The 25767-nt window shown below is 38.7% G+C and overlaps 1 protein-coding gene across 1 annotated transcript; it reads right to left on the reverse strand.

Annotated features, from left to right (window-relative positions):
• Window positions 1-2879: 2879 nt before the first annotated feature.
• Window positions 2880-4675, reverse strand: LOC127637662 (protein LLP homolog). The gene is made up of 3 exons (XM_052118845.1): window positions 4624-4675; window positions 3654-3860; window positions 2880-3577 (listed from the first exon to the last, which is right to left on the reverse strand). Exons 2-3 carry the CDS (start codon window positions 3847-3849, stop codon window positions 3408-3410), a joined length of 366 nt encoding a protein of 121 aa, XP_051974805.1. The 5' UTR covers window positions 3850-3860; window positions 4624-4675; the 3' UTR covers window positions 2880-3407.
• Between the last annotated feature and the right edge of the window lie 21092 nt (window positions 4676-25767).

Here is a 25767-nt window from a genome sequence, read left to right on the forward strand (position 1 = left end):
ATTATGGGGTATTGTTTGTAGAATAGAGACCTAGAGCACATTGGGAATTGGGCATGACAAATTGGGGAGAAATATGGAGAAAACTCCAAATGTTTTCAAATTGATCCAGCATAATGTCATTTAAGTGTTCTGTCTTTTCGACTTGACATAACACTTTATGTAAAGTAAATAATCTTAGATTTTTTATTTAGTTGATGATGAATCATTAACTCACGTCTGTAACTTTAAATATAACTGTTAATTATAACTGGCAATAACTAAAACATTACTTCATGAATCATTATATTTAAACATCAGTGGTTCTCCACACAAAACACCCCACGGCAGATCTTCAGTGATGCACTGTTTCTTCTCAAGTACTGTATTGGTAATTTAATGCAATTAAGAACAATGAAGGAATTATAGTAAAAATGAAATGAGGAACGTGCATGTAATGGTAACTGTAACAGGATGAATGAAAGGTCAGCTTACGGTGACAGGATGATTGTAACAATGCGACTGAGACATGCTCATTTTAAGACAAGCAGGCCTAATTTACAGGTGGAGGAGCAGCCCAACTATAAGGAGCCACCATCTCTGCCTTCCCACTCTGCTGACCACCAAGAGGAAGAGGAGGAGCCAGATGCTAGTCGTGCTGCTCCTCCTCCTATACCACAGGATGAAGACTACGAGGACGTTGGCTCATGCACTCAAAGTTTGACAACCTCATAAACAAACTATACATGTGGTCGGCTGCACTTTCCCTTCTACCAAAGTAATTGGATTGGTCATTGGTTTACAATTAAATTCCCACTTACTAGATTTTCTCTGCGGCTGTTTGATTTAACAGTTATTGAAGTGTTATTAAGGCCGCATGGAGAGAAAATAGATTGCTTAATTATAATTGTTACAAATGTTTCTGAATGCTGTAATTGCTTTATTTTGCTTTTCCAACAGTTGTTGAAATTGACTATGAAGATCTAAGTGGAGGACAGTCAGCTATGGCCATTTATGACACCAAGGAGGTAAGTGCAACCTTAAGTCATAGCAATTTATTGACCCATTTTACATTTCTGGGTTTGGAACATAGCAGGAAAAACGTATATAGCAGTGAAAGGATGACCTGAGAAATGTGCCGTCATCTGTGAAAAAGAATTGTTTCATTGACTTTGGATTAAATTTTACAGAATTGTTTCCTAAATATATACAATAGTTTTGCAGTGGACAGTGGTAACATCTTCTTCATGCTAGATGACATCATCACTAACATTGAGATGATGGATGAGGGTTAGTGGAAAGGAACATGTCATTGGTGCACAGGACTATTTCCGCCAACTTTGTGCAGCTCATGTAATTTTAATGATCATATATGATCACTGGCAACTTTAAATGATTTTATTCTATTGCATTTTTCTAAGACAATGCAAGTGCAATATACAAACATGTACTGAATTATACATTATACAGGGGCAGCTGTGGCTCAGGTGGTAGAGCAGGTTCACCACTAATCGCAGGGTTGGTGGTTTGATTCCCAGCCCACACGACTCCACATACCATGAACCCAAATTTGCTCCCAACGGCAGGCTAGCGGCTTGCATGGCAGCCCTGCCATCATTGGTGTGTGAATGTGAGTGTGAATGAGAAGCAGTGTAAAGCGCTTTGAATATCGCTAAGGTTAAAAAGGCTTATAAGTGCAGACCATTTACATTAGCTGAATAGAAATAGTCTATTGAAGGTAGTTGCCAAATAACATGAACACAAAGGTTTTATACATTAGGATTGTAGGCTAACATGTGAATGTATAATGACATATGTAGAACGTAACATGGATTAGAAGTCATTTTGTAAGTGACAAATTTCTGCAAATGATTCACATAGTGCCTTATGTATGCAAAATCATTATAAAAGGATTTGAAAAATGCTGTTTAAAAGTTTTAGATGGCATATAGTATGTCACAATGCAGGATACTGCTTTAACTGCTTGGCATGTCAAGTACCAACACACTACTGTATATTCTTAAACAGCGCTGCTTTATGCAAGGAATTTCAAGGTTTTTCCAAATGTGCAAATATCAATCAAAAAGTATTGAGACTGGAACTGTATTAAAGGGATAGTTCACCTAAAAATGAAAATTCTCTCAACATTTACTGACCCTCATGCCATCCCATGTGTATGACTTTCTTTGAGGTCCTTACAATTCAAGTGAATGGTGACCAGACCTTTGACACTCCACAAATCACATAAAGGCAACATAAAAGTACTCCATACTCCAGTGGTTAAAACCATGTCTTCAGAAGCTAAATGATAGATGTGGGTGAGAAATACATCAATATTTAAGTATTTATTTTTTTTTATCAACCTCCACTTTTACTTTCAACACGTGAAAGAATGTGTAAGTGGAAATAGTAAAAAAGGACTTAAGTATTGATCGGTTTCTCACCCACACCCATCATATCGCTTCTGAAGATATAGATAAAACTACTGGAGTTGTATGGAATACTTTAATGCTGCCTTTATGTACTTTTTGTTGCTTCTAATGTTTAGTCACCATTTACTTGCATTGTATGGATTTGGGCCATGACATGATTGTTGATGCCAGATTTTCCCCTGGGATTTTCACACTCCAGAATTTACTCAGAATGGTGCCAAAAACAAAAACATCTAGTGAGTGGCAGTTCTGTGGCTACAGTAACTCAGATAACCGCTCTGTTCAATTGTGGTGAGAAGAATAATATCTCAGAGATGCGGGTTGGTGTTGTTTTGGTGGTGCGAGGGGAACCAACACGATATTAAGCAGGTGGTTTTAATGTTGTGACTGATCGTGTATGCTTGCAACTAAAGTTTACAAGGTAGTGTGCCTTTATTGACTGTTTTAATCACAAAAGACAAACTTCACCATGACATATATTGGATTTATTAAGATAAAAACTTATGCACATCCATAATCATTCTGTCTGCATAGAAAAACACTTAATACTTTACCATTTAAAAATTAAGCAGACCCAATAAGTGAAAAAGAAAAATAATAGTAATCATAATAAAAGTCTCCAGCCTGTTTAGCCTTAGAGAGACAGACTTTTTATTTTATTGAAAGAGTCAGACAGGTAGCATGCTGAATCCAGTGTACTTAAAGAGTATATAAATAGACACTCTTCCCCCATATTATCCAGCAGATTAAAGATCTTTAAATATGCTCTTCATTCAACAAATCCCAGTCTGATCACATCTCGCGTTCTCAATGATAAGCCATAAACAGTGCCTACTAGATCGTCATTACATTTGACAACAGCAAACTCTGCAAAGTATTTGTCTGCAAAATCAGTTGGAAATCATGGACATTTCCAATTTGCACATCCAAACGATGCACAGCAAGGCTCCTTTACAACTATTACAGGAATGGAGGCCATACACAGGGAAATCCATTCATCTACCATGCAATCCCTTTCTTCTTACTGTTAGGTTTTCCCTTTTTAGTCATACGTTTGGCTTTCACCTTCTTTGCCTGCCTTTGACTCATCCAGACAGGATACCGCCCTTGATCATCCAGCATTGACTTTTTATTACGCTTAATGTCCAAATCCATCTTTCCAGCATCCCCTGAAAAACAACCACAGTGATCATCTAACCAGGTAAAGCAGAACAACTTAATCAAGTTGATAAAAATTAAGCTCACCATCATCTTGATGCTTCTCTTTCACTTTCTCAGCTGGCACTACGGTGGCAACCTCAGCTACATCTTTCATGGTGATCTCGCCTTTCTCCCCCTGGCCCAGCACTGCTTTGAGTCTCGCCAGCTCTTTAGGGGCATTTTTCTTTCTCTTCTCTGCCCTCATCTTCCTCTTCCACTTGCTGCGTAAACTTTTCGCCATCCTAATAGAGACTTAAGTGAGAAAATGTGTTATTGTGAAGCGCTTACATTTTTGACAGACACAGATAACGTGAGAGTATCAGGAACTATTGAAACAATACACAATGAAAATGTAACCGCAAAATAATGTGCTGATCAACTTGCTTGATCTGTTCAGTATTGTTTCAGTCCTGATCCTGGATGTCTCCCTCATTTAACACACCTGATTCAACTTATCAGTCAGATGCAGAGATAGACCGATATTTACTTACACTTAATTGCTTAAAGGTTTACTTATAACGTATCAGCATAAGTTATGCACAAAATACTTTAAATCCTAATTAAGTGAGGGGCTCTGCACAAGTATAAATGCAAATAAAACTTGTTTAATTATTTGTAGACACAAAATTGTATTGTATCGGTTACTAAATTTAATATAGGCCTATATCTAATCAGATGACTAGTGCTCGGGAAGACGGCAGGAGCTGGATTTGAAAAAACACATCACACTACATAGTAAACACTAATAATATTTCATATTGTTGCATATTAAATATACATAATCATTCGTATTTGTGCCGCGATCATCTCATATGTTCAGAATCAATACTGTTCTATCATTAGAACGGTGGAAGATAATCAGTAAATAAAATGATTATTGTTAGCCACTTCATACATTCATAAAGGTCTCTTCTCTAACATATACATACTTAACATCTACTATTATTTGCATATTTGTTGACAGTATTGTTTCATCGTATATTCAAAGCGGTTAAATTCGCAATAGAAAACTTACGTGTAAGCGCACAAGTCCACGAGGGTCTAAACACAGCTGCCGTAAAACATAAACTTTTGCGTCAGGTGGTTTCTGTTTTTGCGACAGTTGGGTGTGTTGACGGTTGGGTATGGTAACGCGGCAGTAACACATTCGTTCAGTAGATGGAGACAGAACTGCGATATTACTAACATTACAATGCAGTGATCTCACAATCCTCTTTAGTTTTCAAATGTGAGGTGGCTACAAAAAAGTATGTTTCAAAGAAGTATACAGCACCAGGTTAGCAGTAATTGCCATAATTATTAGTTGTAATTCTCATGCAATATACCTGTGCTCTATGTATGGAAAGGTATGCAGAATATGTTCTTTCTCTCTGAAAGATGTCACTGAAATTTCCTGAGATATCTCATCGGTCTCTGTGACAGCACCTAGACTGTAAACAGCAAATAAAAATCTTTAATTAGCCGCTAAGACAACTTTAATGTGCCTGTCAATCATTTGGCACGATGTGTAGCTGTTGAAGCAGACCAAACAAATTTAATGTCACAGATTCATAACGATTTTAGCTGATGGTGCTATTTTGCTGCTGTTGTGTTTGACAATTGTGAGAATACGCTGTTCTAATGTTTGGTTAAGGTCTCAAAGCTATCTTTGAAGGGCGGTGTTTTTGAAAGGAATGTTTAATTAAATGGTTCAGTCTCTGGAAGTTTCAGAAAGGCAAAAATTGCTTAAATGCACCTTGAATGCATTTTCTGAATTGTTGTGTACCTGAAGGCTAAAAACGAAACAAAAAAGCTTTAAGACTGATATTAACATTTCGATATTGAAATTTTAGTAAGTAGTGTGAAAACTATCCCCGGTCTCCCCTATTCCCTTTTGAGCTTTTACAGCTCTACATTCTCATGGCAGTTAAGTTAAAAAACCTTTGAATATATATATATATATATATATATATATATATATATATATATATATATATATATATACACACACACACACACACACACACACACACACACACACACACACACACACAGGTGACCAATTATGGACAGATTTTTCTCTTATGAAAAGAAATTGGTACTTTTTAAACAAAAGTGCCATTCAACTGATCACAGTGTTTAGTCAGGACATGAAAACTTGAAAAATTACTATTACAATTTGAAAAAATTCTTCATCAATCTTCAGATCTTCTTAAATTAGTTCAAAGTGTTATAAAAAATCCTCCATGAGCAGCAGTGACAGCTTTGCAGATCCTTGGTATGCTAGCTGTCAGTTTATCCAGATACTCAGGTGACCTTTCACCTTTCTGAATTTCTGAATATGCCCCTCGCCTTCAGTTGTTCAAATGGTCAGACTTTCTTGCCCCCAACTCACGCCATTGGTTGAGTAATGTTGTTGGGGTGGGTCAAAGAGAGTTGCTCAAAACAAACACGGGAATTTTTATAGCTCCACAGAGACCGTGTTTATGGTTTTCAAATTGTTTTTACCTATGAATGGCTTACTTATAGTTGTGCTAAAAGCCCTATTCAGATATTATTTTAAATGGGGGGACGTGAGGTATTTCCAGCATTTACTGAGTGTAGTCTGTGATTTTATTGCTGTCCGAATCTGAAATGTCAGTGTTTGTTTTCCTCCTTCTGTGAGAACATTTCTGTCCGAATTTCCTACTGTTTTTAGACACCAAGGATGTGAGGTAGTTTAATTAACGTGTCATTAATAACAAGGGTTTCTGAATCTTACATACTGCACCTTTAAAACTATTTTAAACAATTGCCATCTTTACAGATCTTAAGGCTCTGCATATTAAGTGGGGAAAGAAGAAAGTATTTTAACAATGAACTTTAGCTTTAAAAATCTCCTCTCTTTTCCTTTCCCAGGTTTTGTTTATCAGTACTGATGTTGCCCATGAACCGATGCACATGATGCAAAGATGACTCCTTCCAGATATCCAAAAATGAGCCACAGTCGCATTATCCCTCTGCAGCCCCAAAACTCATGTAAGTAGCTTTTTGTAGAACCAATAGAATTAGACCATGGCAAATAAAACAAAAAACAAACTGAAGACAAACTGCAACCAACGCACCATGAGACCAGCAAGTTCTCTTGTCCCATCTGCTGGACTGCTCAAGTGACATTGCCCTTGGCAGTCAGCCGAATCTCTTTGTAGCAGGGGGAGTTTTGTTGTTGTGTGTTTTGAATCCCTCAATTAGGGTACGTTCAGTGAGTGTGATGTGGCTATGTGTATAATAATTAAGTCCCAGGACACTGTGTTCTGAAATTATCAGGATGCGAGCCGCACACACAAACACACCGTCTGTGGCTCTCACATGCATTTAGGTTGCATGACTTTTATGTAGATATGACAAAATAACAGCTGTAAAGGCACATCGATCTCTTTCTAAACCTAGTAAGCTGCCTTAGTGTGACTCTTGTCTACATAGGCAGCTTATTTATTTTTCTAAAATACTGTATACACTCACACAAACAGATACAACATTTTTAGTTAGAATAGTCCTTTTTTGTTAGAATAGTCCATTTAGATTAGATTTACCCTTATGAATTATATTTATTATGTTATAATTTCTCTCGATTCATCTGCTATCTTGGATATAATTTTTTTACTAGGCTCATCGCAGTTTATTTTGGAATCAACTTTTCTGTGATGCTGCCTTAGATTTGGAGCAAACTGATGTATCTGATGCTGCCTACGTTTTGTAACAGCCTTTTCTTCTGGAACACACCTTAAAATGCTGTCAAGGTATGGAGCTTACTGTGTTTTGGAATGGAGCTAACGGAGACAATTGGTTACCAAAAAATACAAATTGCCAAAAACACTGTCATACAGCCCTAGTGTAAATACTGCAGAAGAGCAATGCTTGGAGATGTGGTCACCAATGAGCTGTATTGTAACCACAGGCATTGATTTGAACAGCAACATGAGCCCAGGTGAAAAAAAAGTCCTTACATGAAAACTAAATGTTCAAGCTTCAGTTTTAAAAAGTGTAATATTATTTTCAGAGAGTTCACAGGTCTCCTACTCTATGAAACTTTAAAATCAACATGAAATCAAAATGGACCCTATTAACTTTCTTAATACACATCGCCCCTCTGGAGAATTTATTCTCAGCCATTTTTCGGGCATATTGCCACCTATTGAGGAGGGAGGAATTTTTTTATTAAAAAAAGGGCTTAGATATTGATCTGTTTCTCACCCACACCTATCACATCGCTTGACATGACATTAAACTACTGTAGTCATATGGATTACTTTTATGCTGCATTTACATACTATTTGGAGCTTCAAATTTCAGGCCACAATTCACTTTTTTATTGTATGGACATACAGAGCTGAACTATTATTCTAAAAATCTTCATTTGTGTTCAGCAGAAGAAAGATGGGATAATTGTTCGAAAGCAAGAGACCCAAGAGCAGAGGAACAGTTCACAGGATTTATTGACAATAAATTAGAACACAGCAGGTCTGGCAAAGCGTGGAGAACACTGCACTGACTGCAGCAGGAAGGTGGTGAGTGTGGTTGTAGATGTGTGTGCGTCATTGTCATGTAGAGAACAGATCCGTGACGAATCTTTGAAGAATGTGTGGGCAGAAGGACAAGGTCAGCAGCAAACTGCAAGGTAACCGCACTCCAGACACACAGGCAAAGATGGGCAACCAATACAGATACATGAGACAGGACCAACTGAGGCAGAGAGAGCGAGATGAGTTACTTGAACACACATCAACAATCTAGCAAATATCATGACACAACGAAGGGTTTAAGTCGGCAGAGAATCAATGGAGAACGGTTAGCACGCTAATTAGTGACACGACCAGCGTTCCCATGGAAACAGTGTTCGGCAACACCTGAGACAAATGAGTGAGAGAAAAACAAAACTAACAGAACAAACCAGCAAATTTACCGGGACCGGGACTGTGACAGCGCAAACAGCCGTCCTTGTGGAGGAGAAGTGCCAGTGAGCAAATAAATAGCACAGCTGTACGGGCAATAAGGAGGAAGGGTCGTGGTTTGGGACTGGCTGAACACCGCCCTCACATCATGGTATGCCAATGGTACTCCAGATAAATCCACTTAGTCATCCTGTGAAAGGAACAAAACGTTGACCAGTCTATGTGTAGGTTGTGCGTGACCAACCAAGGATGCCCCAACACTGCCGACGCAGATGGAGATTGGACCAGATAGAAGGATAACTGTTCTGAATGATTGCCAGAGATAAAGGTAACTGGATTTGTGGAATGGGTGATGATGGTCAGGGGAGTGCCACTGATGGTATGGGCTGTGATATGTTCGTCCAACTGGGCTGCCAGAACTTGCCCCTTGGAAGCCAAGTCAATGTCCAGAAAGTTCCCTTCGGCTCCAGAATCCACCAATGCAGAAACAGCGTGACTGGTTGATCTGTACTGCAGACGGGCCGGGAGAAGAGTACATACTACATAGTCCTGAGGTTTTGCTCAGGGGTGTTGTGCTCGCCAGTAACACCCTGCCTACTGACAAGTGGTGGCTTTTACTGGACTGGAGGCACAGACATGGCCAGAATGGGCACAATATAAATAGAGCCCTTGGGTGCGGCATCACTGATTCTGCTCTGGAGAAAGACTAGTCCTCCCGATCTGCATGGGCTCTGCCTCGGACCGTGGATCTGATGGCCTGGGCGGAACAGTGGACTGGGTATGGCGGACAGCCACCCGGGGAGGTAGGATGGTGACTGTGGTGATGCAGTGTCAGGCGCTGATCCATTCGGATGGCCTGGTCCACCAGGTCTTCGAAGCGGGGAGGCAGGTCCAAGGCATGGATTTCATCCTGGATGTTGTCAGATAGCCCATGCAGAAACTGGCCCCACAGCGCACGATCATTCCACTCACAAGATGTGGTGAGGGTGTGGAACTCGATGGCATAGTCCGCGACCTGCTGGTTTCCCTGAGACAATCCAGATAAAACCCTTGCTCCCTCATGACCTTGAGCCGAGCAATCGAACACATGGCGGAGCTCCGTGGAGAATGCTTGGAATGAAGCGCAATAGGGATATCTGTTGTCCCATGTGGCAGTTCCCCATTCACCGGGCCTTCCGGTGAGGAGCGTGATGACGCATGCCACCTTTATTGTCTCCGATGGGAAAACAGAGGGCTGCACCAAGAAATACAAGAAACATTGTGAAAGGAAGGTGCAGTACCTGCCTCACCTGAGAATGGGGCTGGAGGATTGAGATGAGGCTCAGAGCTTCCAGAAACGTGGGGAACTGCCGGAGTTGGCAGGAGAGGGTGCTTTCTTGGTGGGACTGTCATTGGGAGGCTGGCGGAGTTGTTGAATGACAGAGGTGAGCTCAGCGAGCTGTGACGCCATCATCTACAGAGCCCGGTTAAAAGCGGAATTCTGATTCTGCTGACGTCCTTGTAAAGCTCTCTGCTGAGAAAGGGTGGAGCGAAGAGTTGATTCCTCCGCAGGGTCCATCCTGGCTAGATTGTTCTGTCAGAAAGCAAGAGACCCAAGAGCAGAGGAACAGTTCACAGGATTTATTGACAATAAATTAGAACACAGCAGGGCTGTTAAAGCATGGGGAACTCGGCACCAACTGCAGCAGGAAGGTGGTGAGTGTGTTTGAAGATGTGTGTCGTGTAGAGAGCAGATCCGTGAGGAATTCGCTGTGATGAGTGTGTTTGTAGGCGTGTATATGTCATGGTTGTAGGGAGCAGATCCATGAGGAATCCTCAGTTGAAGAATGTGTGGGCAGAAGGACAAGGTCAGCAGCAAACTGGAAGGTAACCACACTCCAGACACACAGTCAGAGATGGGCAACCAATACAGATACATGAGACAGGACCAACTGAGGCAGAGAGAGTGAGGTGAGTTACTTGAACACACAACAACAATCTAGCAAAGATCATGACACAATGAAGGGTTTAAGTAGGCAGAGAATCAATGAAGAACAAGTGCTGTCAGCACGCTAATTATTTGCATGACCAGCGTTCCCATGAAAACAATCTAGTTCTGGGGCATTGTTATTATATCTTAACACACGACTTCCATGAGTGTTATTAAAAGCCATTTTATCACTGTGTTATTACATAGAGATATTATGGCCACAAGCCATTATCCACCATCACTATTACCTTTTCAACACAGAGGCAGTTGATTACACTGTAATGACGGATTATATTACTCCATGTGTGTTTTCAGTAGAAGGCAGTGATGATATTTACTTATTATATGCCATTTTGATTATGCGATTTGATTTGTGCTTATGTTTCAAGTTTTAATATACATTTGTTGAGTGAGGTTTCTCAGCATGCCTGTAGCGTGCCTCTGTGAGAAAAATCTTTATTGAGTAGCTTTAATAGAGTTATCTTTCTCTATCTTCTCCCTGCAATTAAAATGATGTTGGAAATGTACAAAAGCACCTGGAGTTCAAAACTAAAATTTAACAGCCGAGGAACATCACAGGCAGTCATGTTTATAGAAAAACAGATGTCCAGATGCAACTTGAAGAAAGCGAGTGCTATTTGACATACTGTGGCCTTTAAAGTATTAGGACACTTAAGCCACACATAAAATTAAATTTCAATATATGCAAGGGATAATGTACAGTCTGCTTCACGTCAGGTCCTGATCACCCTGACAGGGTTTATTTTGTGATAACAACCGTTTGAATTACACAGCTACTAACCAAATAAATATATAAATGGACATGAAAAATTCATTTGAGTTGTTCATTTTAAAAGTGTGTGTGTGGGGGAGCTGACACAACACTTACAGTGCAGTATTAATATATTACAGTATATATAAATGTATGTATGATATAAGTGTTATATTAATATACATATTATTTACTTTTAATATTTGTAGTGTTTTAAAGATTCAAGTATTGCAAAATAATTGCATAATTTAGCAAAATTAGCTGCAAAAAAAAATCTTGTGGACCACTTGCTTCTGTTTCACACATGACAATAAAAGACAGCACAAGCTGGTCCTGAATAAACAATTTAATCAATTACAATAATGACAATTGTGCATGTGCACAATTTTGGATTTTACTCTGTACTTGTGCATTGTGGGAAAATGTATCCAAAGTGGCTTGAGTGTTTTGACAAAATTTGTTCAGATTCATTTAATGATTCAGTGACCATTTCTGGTGATGACAGATGAGTGTCTTGTGTGAAACGAGCTAGTCACTGAATCAATGATCAAAAGAAAAGTTATATCCTTTAGATTACGTATGTCTAAAGACCTACAAAGTGACTTTAATCATTTTAAGAACATCTTTCATTTCCCTACAGTTTTTAAGTTGCTGACAGGGGCGCTTTAAGGTACCTCTGGGCCCATGGGCTCGCTGGTCCGCAGAGGCCCCCTTCCATTTGAACAAGTACAAGTACAAGCAGTACATGGATGCCTTTAACAGTTACGCACTGTCACCATCTCAACATTTGCGTCTCCCGCGTTTAAACACGCTCCTCCCGCAAACATGGATAGGGGAAAATGTGCCCCATGGCCGTACGTTTTCATGTAAGAAATGCATATCTACATATATTCACTTCAGTAAAAAGTGTTCGAAGAACATAGCAGATCTATCTTTTTTCCTACAGTTTGTTGACAGGACACCTAGAGGTAAAAAAACAGGAGTTGGGGGGCCTGGGTAGCTCAGCGAGTAAAGAGAATGACTACCACCCCTGGAGTCACAAGTTCGAATCCAGGGTGTGCTGAGTGACTCCAGCCAGGTCTCCTAAGCAACCAAATTGTCCCGATTGCTAGGGAGGGTCGAGTCACATGGGGTAACCTCCTTGTGGTCTCTATAATGTGGTTCTCACTCTCGGTGGGGCGTGTGGTGAGTTGAGCGTGGAGAATAGCGTGAAGCCTCCATACACGCAACGTCTCCGCGGTAAGGCGCTCAACAAGCCACATGATAAGATGCTTGGATTGATGGACTCAGATGCTGAGGCAAATGAGCTTCATCTTCCGCCACCCGGATTGAAGCGAGTCACTACGCCACCAAGAGGACTTAGAGTGCATTGGGAATTGGGCATACCAAATTGGGGAGAAAAAACAGGAGCTGATATTAAAAATAGCTTTACATATGTGACACAGATCTATTAATCTGCTTAAATTGGCAAAAAAATAAATAAAATAATAATAAATCAAATCAAACTATTACCTCAAAAACATAAAAAGCATAACTTAATAAAGACTCCACTTACAATGTGTGCTTTAAAGAAGGATTGCCCTTTGTTTGTTTTTTTTGCAGTGCATTTCACATAATGCTGCCAATCAAGAATGAAATGCTGATAAATAACTCTCATTTGTGTATTCCTCATCTCTAGATTATTCATTTAGATCAACATCAATGCCGATAAAAAAAACACAATATAAATGAGCATCATTGAAAGCAACTTTGTAGAAATGAACAGAGCTGCGTTGATTAGACTGTCTGACTGACGGCCTATTACGTAAGGGTTGTTTCAGTGCATGAAACTCACCAGTGATTGGCTGGATGGTCACTCAATCAGCCCAAAGTAATAAAATGCAAAGAATACTTAATACAAATCCACCATTTGTACTCAGTATGGGTTTAGCTTGGAAAAGTGCTGGGGACAAAAATCACCTTTTTAAAGAGTTGCTACGCCTGAAAAAAACATCAGCTTCAATGTGTGTTGCCATGACTAGAGTCATTAAAATGTATGGAATATATGAAGGTTGATGAATTGGGAATGCCATTGTGTACAATCATTTGAAATTAATGAGTCAGTGTGACTCTGGGCATTGGTGTTTGTTATTTTGTTGAGTTTCATCATGGTCTATCTTAGTGAGGCTTGTAAATCATACTACACAGTGTTCCAAACATATAGCTTACACTCGCACTATGTGACACTTTTCATGAAGCTGTCACCTTCTTGTTTCAAAATCACTCAATCAACATGGGTTGTCATCCTCTGCTGTGTGTTCTTACCTTGAGGTGATGCTTGTAAAGTACCTTCAGAATAGGCCACTTATATAAGCCCTGTCGATTCTCAAAGCAGCCAGAGTGAATGTCGCTCTCTCCCAGCAGGGGAAGCAACAGCTGGTGGGCCTGAATTTGCAGATGTAAAGTTGGGCAGCTGCCACATGGTCGTGAAGGTCTAGAAGGGATCCCTCTCTCGTCAACATCTCGCGCATGTGCATTTTGTTGAGATGCTTTCGCCTGTGCTCTTTTGCTCGCATCTTATCATATTAATGATGGAAAACATTAAAAACTTCAATAATATCAATAATATAACATTATTATTATTTGTATTATTATTATTATTATCATTATCATAGAGTGACTATTTGCACTTGCTATAAATACTTGCCACATAGTACAGCTATTTGCACTGAAATAGTCTGATGGAAACAAAGAAATTAAAGAAAAACTGCTCCTTAATTGTCTCTGCAATGGTTAGTGTGGTAAGATGTTGTGAATGTACTTTTTTTGTGTGGATGACCTGGGTTCTAATCCTCCTTTTGACCCAGTTTTCCCCATCCTGTTTCCTGTCTACAATCTTAATATTTTTCTCTAATACTACATATAATAATTGATAAAATGAATATAAAGGATGATTTCCTCGCAGTGATAGGTTGATCTAAGGTGTCTGTGGGACTCTCTATAAACACACTATAGGGATGCCCTGTTATTATTTAATTAGGGGTCGAAATAGTATCTGTCCAACACTATTTGCACTTAGTGTTAAGATGTTGCTATTTACACTTAGTGAAAATAGCTTCTGCATTATTATTATTATAATTATTATTATTATTATTATTAAGAATTCCTGTTGTCTTTTTAATCTCATATAGCATCCCAGGTTTCTTGGATATGGTAATATTTTGACATAAGTTAATTTTAAGGCACATATTACTTTAAATCTTAGATTTTGTTATTGTGACTTAATTGACCTTAATAGTAATTAATGAATTAAAAAGTGTTTGTGTTGAGAGAAAAAAAATAAATTGGCTGCTGTTTAAAGACTTTTATCGATTTTAGAACTGGAAAATGTAAAATAACTTTCTGGAGATTGAAATGTGAAGTGTGGATGCAATCTTTGTTTATTAAAATATAAGTTGCATATGAATGGATTAACACCCGGGACTTCTTATCCAATGGGTGAATATGTTACCACTTGAGTACCCAGTCAGACTCTGAACAACTAAGCTGACTGATGTCCTTCTCCTCTGACCAACAATATCTCATGACCGCAAGTAGCAGACGTGGAGGCTGTTCATCTAAACAGACAATTTAAAATATTTGTTTACAGTGTTTAAGAATCTCGCGAGATTGACAAGAGAGGGATCCCTTCTAGACACGACTTCTGCCACATGGGGAGGGCAGAAAGTGTGCAGGAATATAGTAGGCTCATTGCTCTACCCTGGGCATCAGTGTCCACTACGCTCAGCTGGGGACACTGGCAGTCCACCATAAAATCAGCACACACCACTGCACAGAAGCCGAGGGAAAGATGTTCATCGCATTTGTGTCCACTTCTAGATGATACATATTATACAGCTGCATAAAATCACAGAACAGAGGACTCTCCTCAACCACCAATAGTGAGATACGTACAGGCTGTTATCAATCACTGCCAGTATTGATTTTCTCAGCTCTGTAGAATGAGGTTATCATGTCACCTTGATGACAACGTCATGTTGACATTTTTATATACTGCACATGGGGTGATCCTTTAGATTGTCCACTGTGATAAATCAACATGATGTTTAAGAAACTCTTTCAAGCAGAGGCCAAAAATGGCCAAAGGTTTAGTGTTGTATGGCACAACTGAGGGATGTGTCAAAAAGCATTGTGCAAACAACTTCCGAGACACAAGTTCTGGTCCCATGGGAACCAGGAAGTAATGGGATTCACATGCATTTTGATGAGCGCAATTTGGAGGATGGATTTTCCCTCTAAGATTACCTTTTTACTCCATTGACAGTTAGGTTTAGGGTTGGGGTTTGGGGGTAGAGTTAATAAAATATGCATTCCTGTTGACCGTACTATATCAATTACAACTAAAAATACAATTAGCTTTTGGCACCTCCTTATGGACATTTCACCCAACGACTGGAGATCACAAGTGCCCATACGTTTAACAACACTTCCAGCTTTGGCCAATGGTGGAAGCAGTTTGAATTTTGATATGCACAGAGACTTTCGACCTATTATCGCCGAATTCATGATAATATTAGTCTGGCTTCACGGTGCAGTTACTATCAGTAACTTTTATTGGCAAGGATGAGAATTGTTAAGCTTTTGTTTGTGCCATATTTCTCCACTTTGCTGACTAGATCTTCTCTCTAGCATTTTATAAATGCTGTGGAGTATCTGGGTGTGTGTGGACTTTAGTTCAGTATTCATACAGAAATGTGTTGGCAGATTTGTGATGAATGGGCTTGGGAGGACTTTCCCCCGGGCTGTTCACTTGGATATGCCACACTCCAGAACTGAAGGGTCTCTGAGTTCACAGGGCCCTTGTGCAGCTCAGGTAGATTACTGTAAATCGATCGTGAAATTGATGGGGCTCCAAGCTTTCGCCATAACCTGACAAAGACGAATGTACTAAGTGAGTAGCGATTAAAAAACACTTGCAATACCTTTGCGACTGATCAAATTGTTTTACAGTAATCTGTCTGAAGACAATTTAATGGAGTCATTTGATTTCTCATTGTAAATCAGTGCTCCCTGTTTGCAGCCTGGTTAGTGGTCGTTTCTCATAGTCTAGACTCTAGATGGACAGACGATTTGGTCTTTACACTTCTATGCTTTAGTGCTCACACAGACCATGAACATCTTGTTTTATACCAAGTAGTGAAGCTTTGCTCAACATCTGTTGCCTAGCAACGTGATTTTCCAGCCCAGTTTAATGTTCTGGTGCCTCAACGGTGGAGTGATGTGTGTGTGTGCTAAGCCTGTCAAGTTAAAACTCTAATATTTGTCAAAATTGGACAAAAATGCACATTTGAATGTTAAAATTATCATTCAAATTTTGCACTGATTATGACTTACATGGTAGGGCTAAAACAGGTGCAGTGTAACAAATAAAACACGGGTATCTCGAGAATGAAGTCCGTCTAGAACATTCTTAAATAGAAAAGGACGGATGCGTTTGGAGTGAACAACCTCCAGAGGTGGAGGTCTTTGGCAGTTGTGTCTTGACTATACTTTGCTCTTTTGTCAGTGCCGAGCTGCATAAGCATTAGATACATATATACACTTGTATTTCATGAAAAACACTCTGGTACCAGCGGTTTTATGAAGCTTAAGTCCATAGAAGTACTGTGGCACCAGTATAGGCTACTGTGCAACACTAAGGCTACATTCACACTGCAAGCCTTGGTGCGCAACTCAGATTTATTGCTCAGATCCGATTTTTTTTTGTTTGGCTGTTCACATTATTTTTTAAATGTGGCCAATATCAGATTCCAGTGTGAACTGGTCACGGATCTGAACTGACCCGCATGTACAAAAGAACAATAACAAAGATGTCACACGCAGCACGCTATCATACAGAAGTAAGCATAGAAGCCACTGAAGTCAGCATTTACTCGTTCATATATAAGTTGATGTGCAGTGGAAGTAAGTGAATGAATAAGCAGGTGATAAGGAGGATGAGGATGAGGATAAAGAGAGCAAAACTTTCGCTATGCTCTCACACACAGACCGGTTACGATACGACCCCTCAAGTTTTGCTAGAGCTGTAACCCCAAATACTTATGAGTTCTAACACCTCACTCTCCCTCCACTGACTACCTTTGCAACTGTCTTCCATATTCACAGAGTGAACAAAGAACTACAGGTACTGTATGTAAAATCTTTGGAGTGACTCCTGCCAGCGCAGAATTGTGTCGAATATCGAGAATCATGTGATAGTCGCACGAATTCCAATATGACTGTTCAGACTGAGGTCGCATTGCAAAAAATCAGACCTGAATCTGATTTAGGACCACATATGGAAGTGGCCCAAATCAGAATCGAAAAGATCAGATTCCATGTGGTTTGTGCTGTTCACACTTGTTATTTGCCCATATGTGACTTGTTATGAGTCACATATGGGCAAAGAAATCAGATTTGGGCCATTTTTGCCTGCAGTCTGAACACAGCCTAAGTTAACATAGAACCGTCTACTGAAGCGTTTCTTTTCTCATTTGACTTTTTTACTTAATATTTGAGAATATGAACAGGCTAAATCATTTTACGCACTTTTGTTAACAGCCTGATATGTTCTTTGCAATAAAAAAAATATCATTTGAATATAATTAAAAGTGTTGATAATATTGTTTGGTAATATTTCAGAGATAAATTCAAATTAAGTGTCTCAGACCTGTTTATGTCCCAAGCACTTCTGTGAAATTATTTTTGTAAGTCTGTGTATTTTTATGTTTTTGCCTGGGGAAAGGCATTGAAAAAGGATAAATTAATAAGTACACACTGTTTTTAATGATAGCTGTGATGAGGAGGAGGGTGTGGCCTGGCCAATGGGATTCACGTCTAGTGCTGAGTAGCCCAATCAGCGGGAGAGAGATAAAAGTAAGAGCCGGGGACGAGAGGCTTGTCTACCACACTGGTGCCGAAACCCGGGACTGGAGGAAGACGCGCTGTCAGAGAGCCCTCGCTGCTGACGAAGGATTACAACGCTGAGGAGAGGAGTGGTTCGATGGTACTGGAGCAGTCCCCCTGGAGACGGAGGAGCCGCTGCCGTCTGCCAGGAAGTGGAGGAGCCATTGCTGTCTGCCAGGGGATAGAGGAGTTGTTGCCGTCTGCCAGGAAGCGGAAGAGTTGTTGCCATCTGCCATCCGACGGGACGGAGGAGCCGCAACCGGGCGGCGGAGGAACCGCTGCCATCTGCCAGGGGACAGAGGAGCCGCTGCCGGCCACCAGGAGGCAGAATCCAGTGCCATCGCCTGGTGTTGCGGAGGATTGCTGGACAGCTGGCTGAGGACTGAATGTCGGCATGATCGGGATGGAATGGCTGAAGGGGAAACTCCTCCCCTCCAGGAAGGGAGGGGGGGTAGTAAGTCAGACCTGAAGTTTCTCAGGCCTAAATCGGGCGGTGGAGGTACGTGACGAGGTAGGAGGGCGTGGGTGCATTTTAATCACACAATTCATGAGATTTATGGTTGATTATGTGTAAACACTTATTTTTTGCTCTATAACACTTGCACTACTATGTTATGATATCAAAACTCCTTTACTATATTGCATCATTTGAATAACTATACAATTTCACATTTGCATTACAGACCCACCTACATTTACATACTAATTCACATGTGATTTAACTTCCACGGTAGCTCACCTGATACAGTGTTGGACTTTGGTGTCTGAAGACTGCAGCTCGAGACCAGTTAAGTGTGCAAGTTGACACGTGAGATGAAAGTGTCATATAATGGAAACTAAATTATGTGGTTGCTTAAAAAAAAGTGTTTTTCAAATCGTATTTAATTTTACAAAAATATCGGTTAGTTTTAGGAGTTAGTTTTGGATTTAAAAACATTATTGGTTAGGTTTAGGCTAAAGGTTTTCATTAGGGAGGTTTGTTTTACACATTAAAACCCTGACTAATAGTCACCTGAAAAATCTCGTCTGATTATGACACCAATTCACAAATTTTTGGTGCCTCCCGATGGACATTTCACAAGGAAACTGCAGCTAAATGTGTAATGAAGCACATAATTTAGGTTTGCAAAAATTTTATGTTCATGATGCTAGGCTAGCAAAGTTATATCCAATCTTTCAACTTCTGTCATGACCATATAAGCATGGTAACTTTTAAATAATTAATGCAAGCATACCTTACACGGATGTGACGTAACTATCCGCAACGTGTTTGCATGGAGCAAACGCCACCCACACAAATTACATTTGTAACGCATGCTGGATTCCAGAAATTCTTTTGGTTAAAACGGTTGTTCGACCCCTAAAAAGACAATTAATACAACTTAACAGTTTAAATAACACACTTTTTTCCATTGTAAGTGAATTACTGTGTTTTAACCAAAACTGAGTTACTGAGTTACTGAGTTTTTTATAAACTGAGTCAATTATGGCCAAAGATGCTGTTTTTAGAGCTTAAAAGGAACATGCACCCTCATGTCGTTCCAAACTCATATGAACATCTTTCTTTTGTGGAGCATATTTTTTTAAATACACCCGCTTCTGCACCATATTCCAAGTCTTCTGAAGGCATGCATTCACTTTGTTCTTTGTTTATTTAAGTACTTGTTCACTCTGAAGTCAAATCAAACCCAGCAATTTCCTGTTTTCATTGCACCTTGTTCATTTAGTCTAGAATCCAGAGAGGAAATTGAAAGAGGAAGTCATCAAAACAGGTGCATAGAATGAAGATGTTTTTGTTCTGATTAGGTGGTGAGGCCTGCAGGTGTTTGGCTGGTGGGTGGATACCGTTGTTTTCGCCTGTCATCAGCAGCAGCAGTAAACAACAGGTGGTGCAGTGCAGAAAAAGTGTCTGTATACTCGCTACACAAGGCTATTCTTAGCCTTATTCTTCCTAAGATCCGGTTCCTCTGCAATTTCATGACACACACTGTCAAGAAATACTTGTATAAAGCTCTACCTCCAGTCCATTCGATTGACCCATCAGAGTCTCTCTCTCATCTCACTGTTTATAGAGAGTAAAGACTACTCCAATTGACACAGCCACATTCATGCCTGATAACCATTTCCTTGCACCTTTAACTGATAATTTGAATAGTCAGATAAAGATGGAGATGATGTGCAACAGCGAAAGCCGTCCTTGCAGCCAATTTTCATAGAATAACAGTCCTTTGGACGACTGTCAGGGGGGCTCAGCAGAACAGTATGTCCCAGGGCCCATGGAACCTTAATTCGCCTTCAGTAGCATGAAAGTAGTTTGGCTCTTTTCACTAAGCTTTTCTAGGAATGAACTACATTTCCTAAAAACAATGGCTTTACTATAGTAATATTGTAGTAGTCATGACTGTAGTCTATAGCTAATGGTTATTAACTACCATGGTGTATTTTGTGATTATTATGATTTTACGGCAAATACCATGTTTAAACTATGGTACTATAGTAAAACGATATATATATATATATATATATATATATATATATATATATATATATATATATATATATATATATATATATATAATAATTAGGGTGATATAAATATATAACTATAAGGTGATATTATTCATTTTTGCCATCAGAAATAAATCATATCATCTGGTAGTTACATATCTAAAAATATTATCTTCAAATAACTTCAATGTAGTTACATTTTGTAATGTAACTGCTTTTTTTTTTTTTTTAGGAGCCGCTTGACTGTAGTTATATGTTATGAGTAGCTTGTAGCTTGAGAAGCTAAAGTTTCAGTAGTTTCCCTAACACTGACCACAATATCCTAGAGACTTGAAGTTCACCTTTTCTGTCTTGGGCTAGTATGTAAACACCTAGCAACATCCTAGTGATCCCCTAGATCCCCCATTGGGATTGTTTATAATTTATGTATAAATAAACTACATTATATACACTGAAATTGGGTGATAAGAATTCTTAACCCAGCTTTGTAAGATAGTAGCTATGTAGTGTAAACTGTTAAGGTGACATAGAGGCAATGCAATGCATTTTTAATGAAGATAAGACAGTGTAAGACTAAAATGCTGCTAAATTAGTTTGTTGTTTTTGTTTCATTGCATCACTTCAAACCCTTCATTTTCCAGTGTTGACAAAAATGTTGGAAAAATTTAAGGCATAATGAAAACCGTACAAATAAATAAAATGTAATAAAAAATCTAATAAAATATACACTATTTATATGAAAAAGTACAGTATAGTATTAAGTTATACATGTAATTCTACATATAAATACATGTAATGTTATTGTACTAATTGTGAAAATATGTTTTAGCAATAAAACATTTATTTAGTTTACCTTAAGTATGATGAAAATTTTTTATACACCAATCAGTCACAACATTAAAACCACCTGCCTAATATTGTGTAGGTCCCCCTCGTGCCGCCAAAAGAACGCCAACACGCATCTCAGTATACCATTCTGAGATTATATTCTTCTCCTCACAATTATACAGAGCTGTTATCTGAGTTACCCTTGACCATAGAAATAATCAAACCAGCCCATCTGGCACCAACAATCATCCATGCGATTATCTAATCAGCCAATCGTGTGGCAGCAGTGCATAAAATCATGCAGATGCAGGTGAGGAGCTTTATTTAATGTTCACATCAACCATCAGAATCTCAGTGATTTGGACCATGGCATTATTGCTGGTGCCAGATGGACTGGTTTGAGTATTTCTGTAACTGCTGATCTTCTGGGATTTTCAAACACAACATTCTCTAGAATTTACTCAGAATGGTGCCAAAAACTAAAAACATCCAGTTAGCCACAGTTCTGTGGACGAAACGCCTTCTTAATGAGAGAGGTCAACAGAGAATGACCAGACTGGTTTGAACTGACAAAGTCTACGGTAACTCAGATAACTGCTCTGTACAATTTTGGTGAGATTAATATAATTTCATACAATATTATAATTTTAACAATATTTTATGTCTTTATGTATGTCACCTTTTAATTTACAGTCAATTATAAGCGTTATTATGCTGCGTGACCCATCACATTTGATTCGATTTTATTTAAATAGATCTGTTGCTTTTTGTAATTATTTCCTTAAATTTCCGATGTTTTTTTTTTTTTTGTGAATTAGTTTGTTGTGATATTTATTACATTGTATAACCATCATGAAAATTTGTACATTTTGTTTTTTCTTCTTTGATTTCTGAGTGTTTTTGTTTGTATAATACTGTGCACTGACTGTTTTCCATGGTTACTGGAAATGGCACATTTGATTAACTTAATATCATCATGTCGCATTTCAAACATTATACACTGCCGGCAAAACGTTTGGAATAATGTACTGATGTTACTCTTATGGAAAGAAATTGGTACTTTTATTCACCAATGTGGCATTCAACTGATCACAATGTATAGTCAGAACATTAATAACATGAACAATTACTATTACAATTTGAAAAAGAAAAAAGAATGTTAAACTACTTCAAAGAGTTCTCATCAAAAAAATCCTCCATGTGCAGCAATGACAGCTTTGCAGATTCTTGGCATTCTAGCTGTCAGTTTGTCCAGATACTCAGGTGACATTTCACCCCACACTTTACCTTACAGCCAAGCTGATCCCAAAAAAGCTCAGTGGGTTTAAGATCCATAACACTCTTTTCCAATTATCTGTTGTCCAATGTCTGTTTCTTTGCCCACTCTAAACATTTCTTTTGTTTTTTCTGTTTCAAAAGTGGCTTTTTCTTTGCAATTCTTCCCATAAGTCCCCATGAGTCTTCTCTTTACTGTTGTTCATGAAACTGGTGTTGAGCGGGTAGAATTCAATGAAGCTGTCAGCGGAGGACATGGGAGGCGTCTATTTCTCAAACTAGAGACTCTGATGTACTTATCCTCTTGTTTAGTTGTACATCTGGTCCTTCCACATCTCTTTCTGTCCTTGTTAGAGCCAGTTGTCCTTTGTCTTTGAAGACTATAGTTTACACCTTTGTATGAAATCTTCAGTTTTTTGGCAATTTCAAGCATTGTATAGCCTTCATTCCTCAAAAACTAATATTGACTGATGAGTTTCTAGAGAAACTTCTGGCCATTTTTGACCTAATATTGACCGGAAGACATGCCAGTCTATTGTATACTGTGGCAACTCAAAAACAAACACAAAGACAATGTTAAGCTTCATTTAATGAACCAAATAGCTTTCAACTGTGTTTGATATAATTTCAAGTGATTTTCTAGTCCCAAATTAGCAAGTTAACATGATTACTCAAGGATAAGGTGTTGAAGTGATGGCTGCTGGAAATGGGGTCTGTCTAGATTTGATCAAAAATGACTTTTTTCAAATAGTGATGGTGCTGTTTTTTACATCAGTAATGTCTTGACTTTACATTGTGATCAGTTGAATGCCACTTTGGTGAATTAAAGTAACAATTTCCTTCTAAAACAGCAAAATCTGTACATTATTCCTGTACATTAGACCTGTGCAAGTTTGAAAAGGGCCTAATTGTTATGGCCAGATGACTGGGTCAGAGCATCTCTGAAACGGCAAGACTTGTGGGGTACTCCCGGTCAGCAGTGGTGAGTACCTACCGCCAGTGGTCTGAGGAGGGCCAAACCACAAACCGGCGACATGGTGTTGGGACCAAGGTTCATCGATGCGTGAGGGCAATTCAGGCTATCTCTTCTGGTCCGAACCGACGGAAGGTCTACTGTGGCTCAAGTCAACGAAAAGTTTATTGATGGTTAAGGGAGGAAAATAATCACAACACACAGTGCTTTGCACCCTGCTGCATATGGGGCTGTGTATGGGGCTGCAGTCAGAGTGCCCATGATGACCCCTTTCCACTGTTGAAAATGCCTACAATGAGCACACGAGCGTTGGAACTGTTTTCATTTATATCACTTGGACAGCCAGGTACGTGTAAGCTCTTTACCTGGGGATGTGATAACACCAGGATGCACTGTGGGAAGACGACAAGCCAGTGAAAGAAAGTGTGATGCTCTGGAAAATGTTCTGCTGGGAAACCCTGAGTCCGGCCATTCATGTGGATGTTAATTTGACACTTGCCACCAACCTAAACATCATTGCAGACAAGGTACACATACATGGCAATGGAATTCCCTGATGGGTTCTTTCAGCAGCATAATGCGCCCTGCCAAAGCAAGTGCAAAACACTTTCTTATGATGTGTCACATTCATACGAGCAGACAGAGAAGTAAGTTTGTAAATTTGGAGCAGAAGATATAGAAATAAATCTTGTGTAAATTGTCAGCTTTACACTAAGCTAAAATTATATTTCTAGCCATTTTACATGCACATGTTACAAGACACGAACATATTTTTTTATCAAGAAAATTCATGTTGGATCATAATAATTGTTTTCTATTAAGACCTTTGATATTAGGGCAAAAATTATAGTCTTGATAATAATTTTATTTTTTTTCCTGTAAAAAATATCTCAAAATCATTAAGATATGATTTTGAGATATTTGATTTATCTTGTTTTAGAATTAACACTGCATAAGATATTTACTTTAAAAATATTTTATGTTTATTTTGTCTTACTGTACTGGCAGAGTTTTTATAGTCAAAACAAGTGAAAAAATCTACAAGTGCTGAAGAATTAATCCAAAGTATTTAGAAAATGTTTCTGACCTTGAGTAATCTAACAGAATACATTACAAATGAAATTTTACAGCATGTATTCTGTAATCTGTAGTGGAATACATTTCAAAATTAACCCACCCAAACCTGTATATACAGTCTATATGGTATAGAATGAATAAGGGTATAATGTCTTTTTAATGTCCCATTCAGGTGATATTTTTACACCTGAGATGCTTTTAAAAGAAGCTGTTAAATTTGTGACTATGTACTACTTATTTGTCTTTGTAAGCTGTCGGTTTAAATTTTCATTAAGATTTCAACTGAAGCACTTGTCACCCAAGGTCTGTGGTTCTCTAAAATTAAATGGATTATTATTCATGGCAGATAATAAGTCACTTTTAAAGCCATCACAAAAGCTGCAAAGCAGAACAGCCCACATTAAGCAGCAAAACATTATAAAAGTACAAATTACCTGCATGTTTATCATCGTTATCATCCTAATTAACTACATTTTACAAATATTGTATTGTGTGTGCGCGCGCTTGCATTGCAGAATAAGTTATGTCTTTATCTCCCTTGCCACATATAGGCTGTATATATTGCAGTCACATTTTTTGAGTGGAAGTTTGAGTTTGGCATAGCCTGTGAAGTTGATGGTCTGTGGTTGAGCTATGGATATCCTGTGTGATTTGAGCTAGAGAGCAGATGCCAACAAAAGTCTCACATTCTCTATTGATCTTATAATGCATTCCATGAATGATAGTTCTTGTCAGCAAGCTCTTTCTTTGTCATCAAACTTTATCAAGTTATCAAGTACCTTATGGTGTAGGTTGTCATTATGGAAAACTAATGTTTATTGAAACTGATTTGAAAGGAGTACTTATTTATATACCTGTACCCTTTAAAACATCTTTCGTAGGCTTTTCAGCTAAGTTTAAATGGTGAAACAAAATTATAAAAA

The sequence above is a fragment of the Xyrauchen texanus genome, chromosome 45, assembly GCF_025860055.1.
Source record: "Xyrauchen texanus isolate HMW12.3.18 chromosome 45, RBS_HiC_50CHRs, whole genome shotgun sequence".
Classification (NCBI taxonomy): domain Eukaryota; kingdom Metazoa; phylum Chordata; class Actinopteri; order Cypriniformes; family Catostomidae; genus Xyrauchen; species Xyrauchen texanus.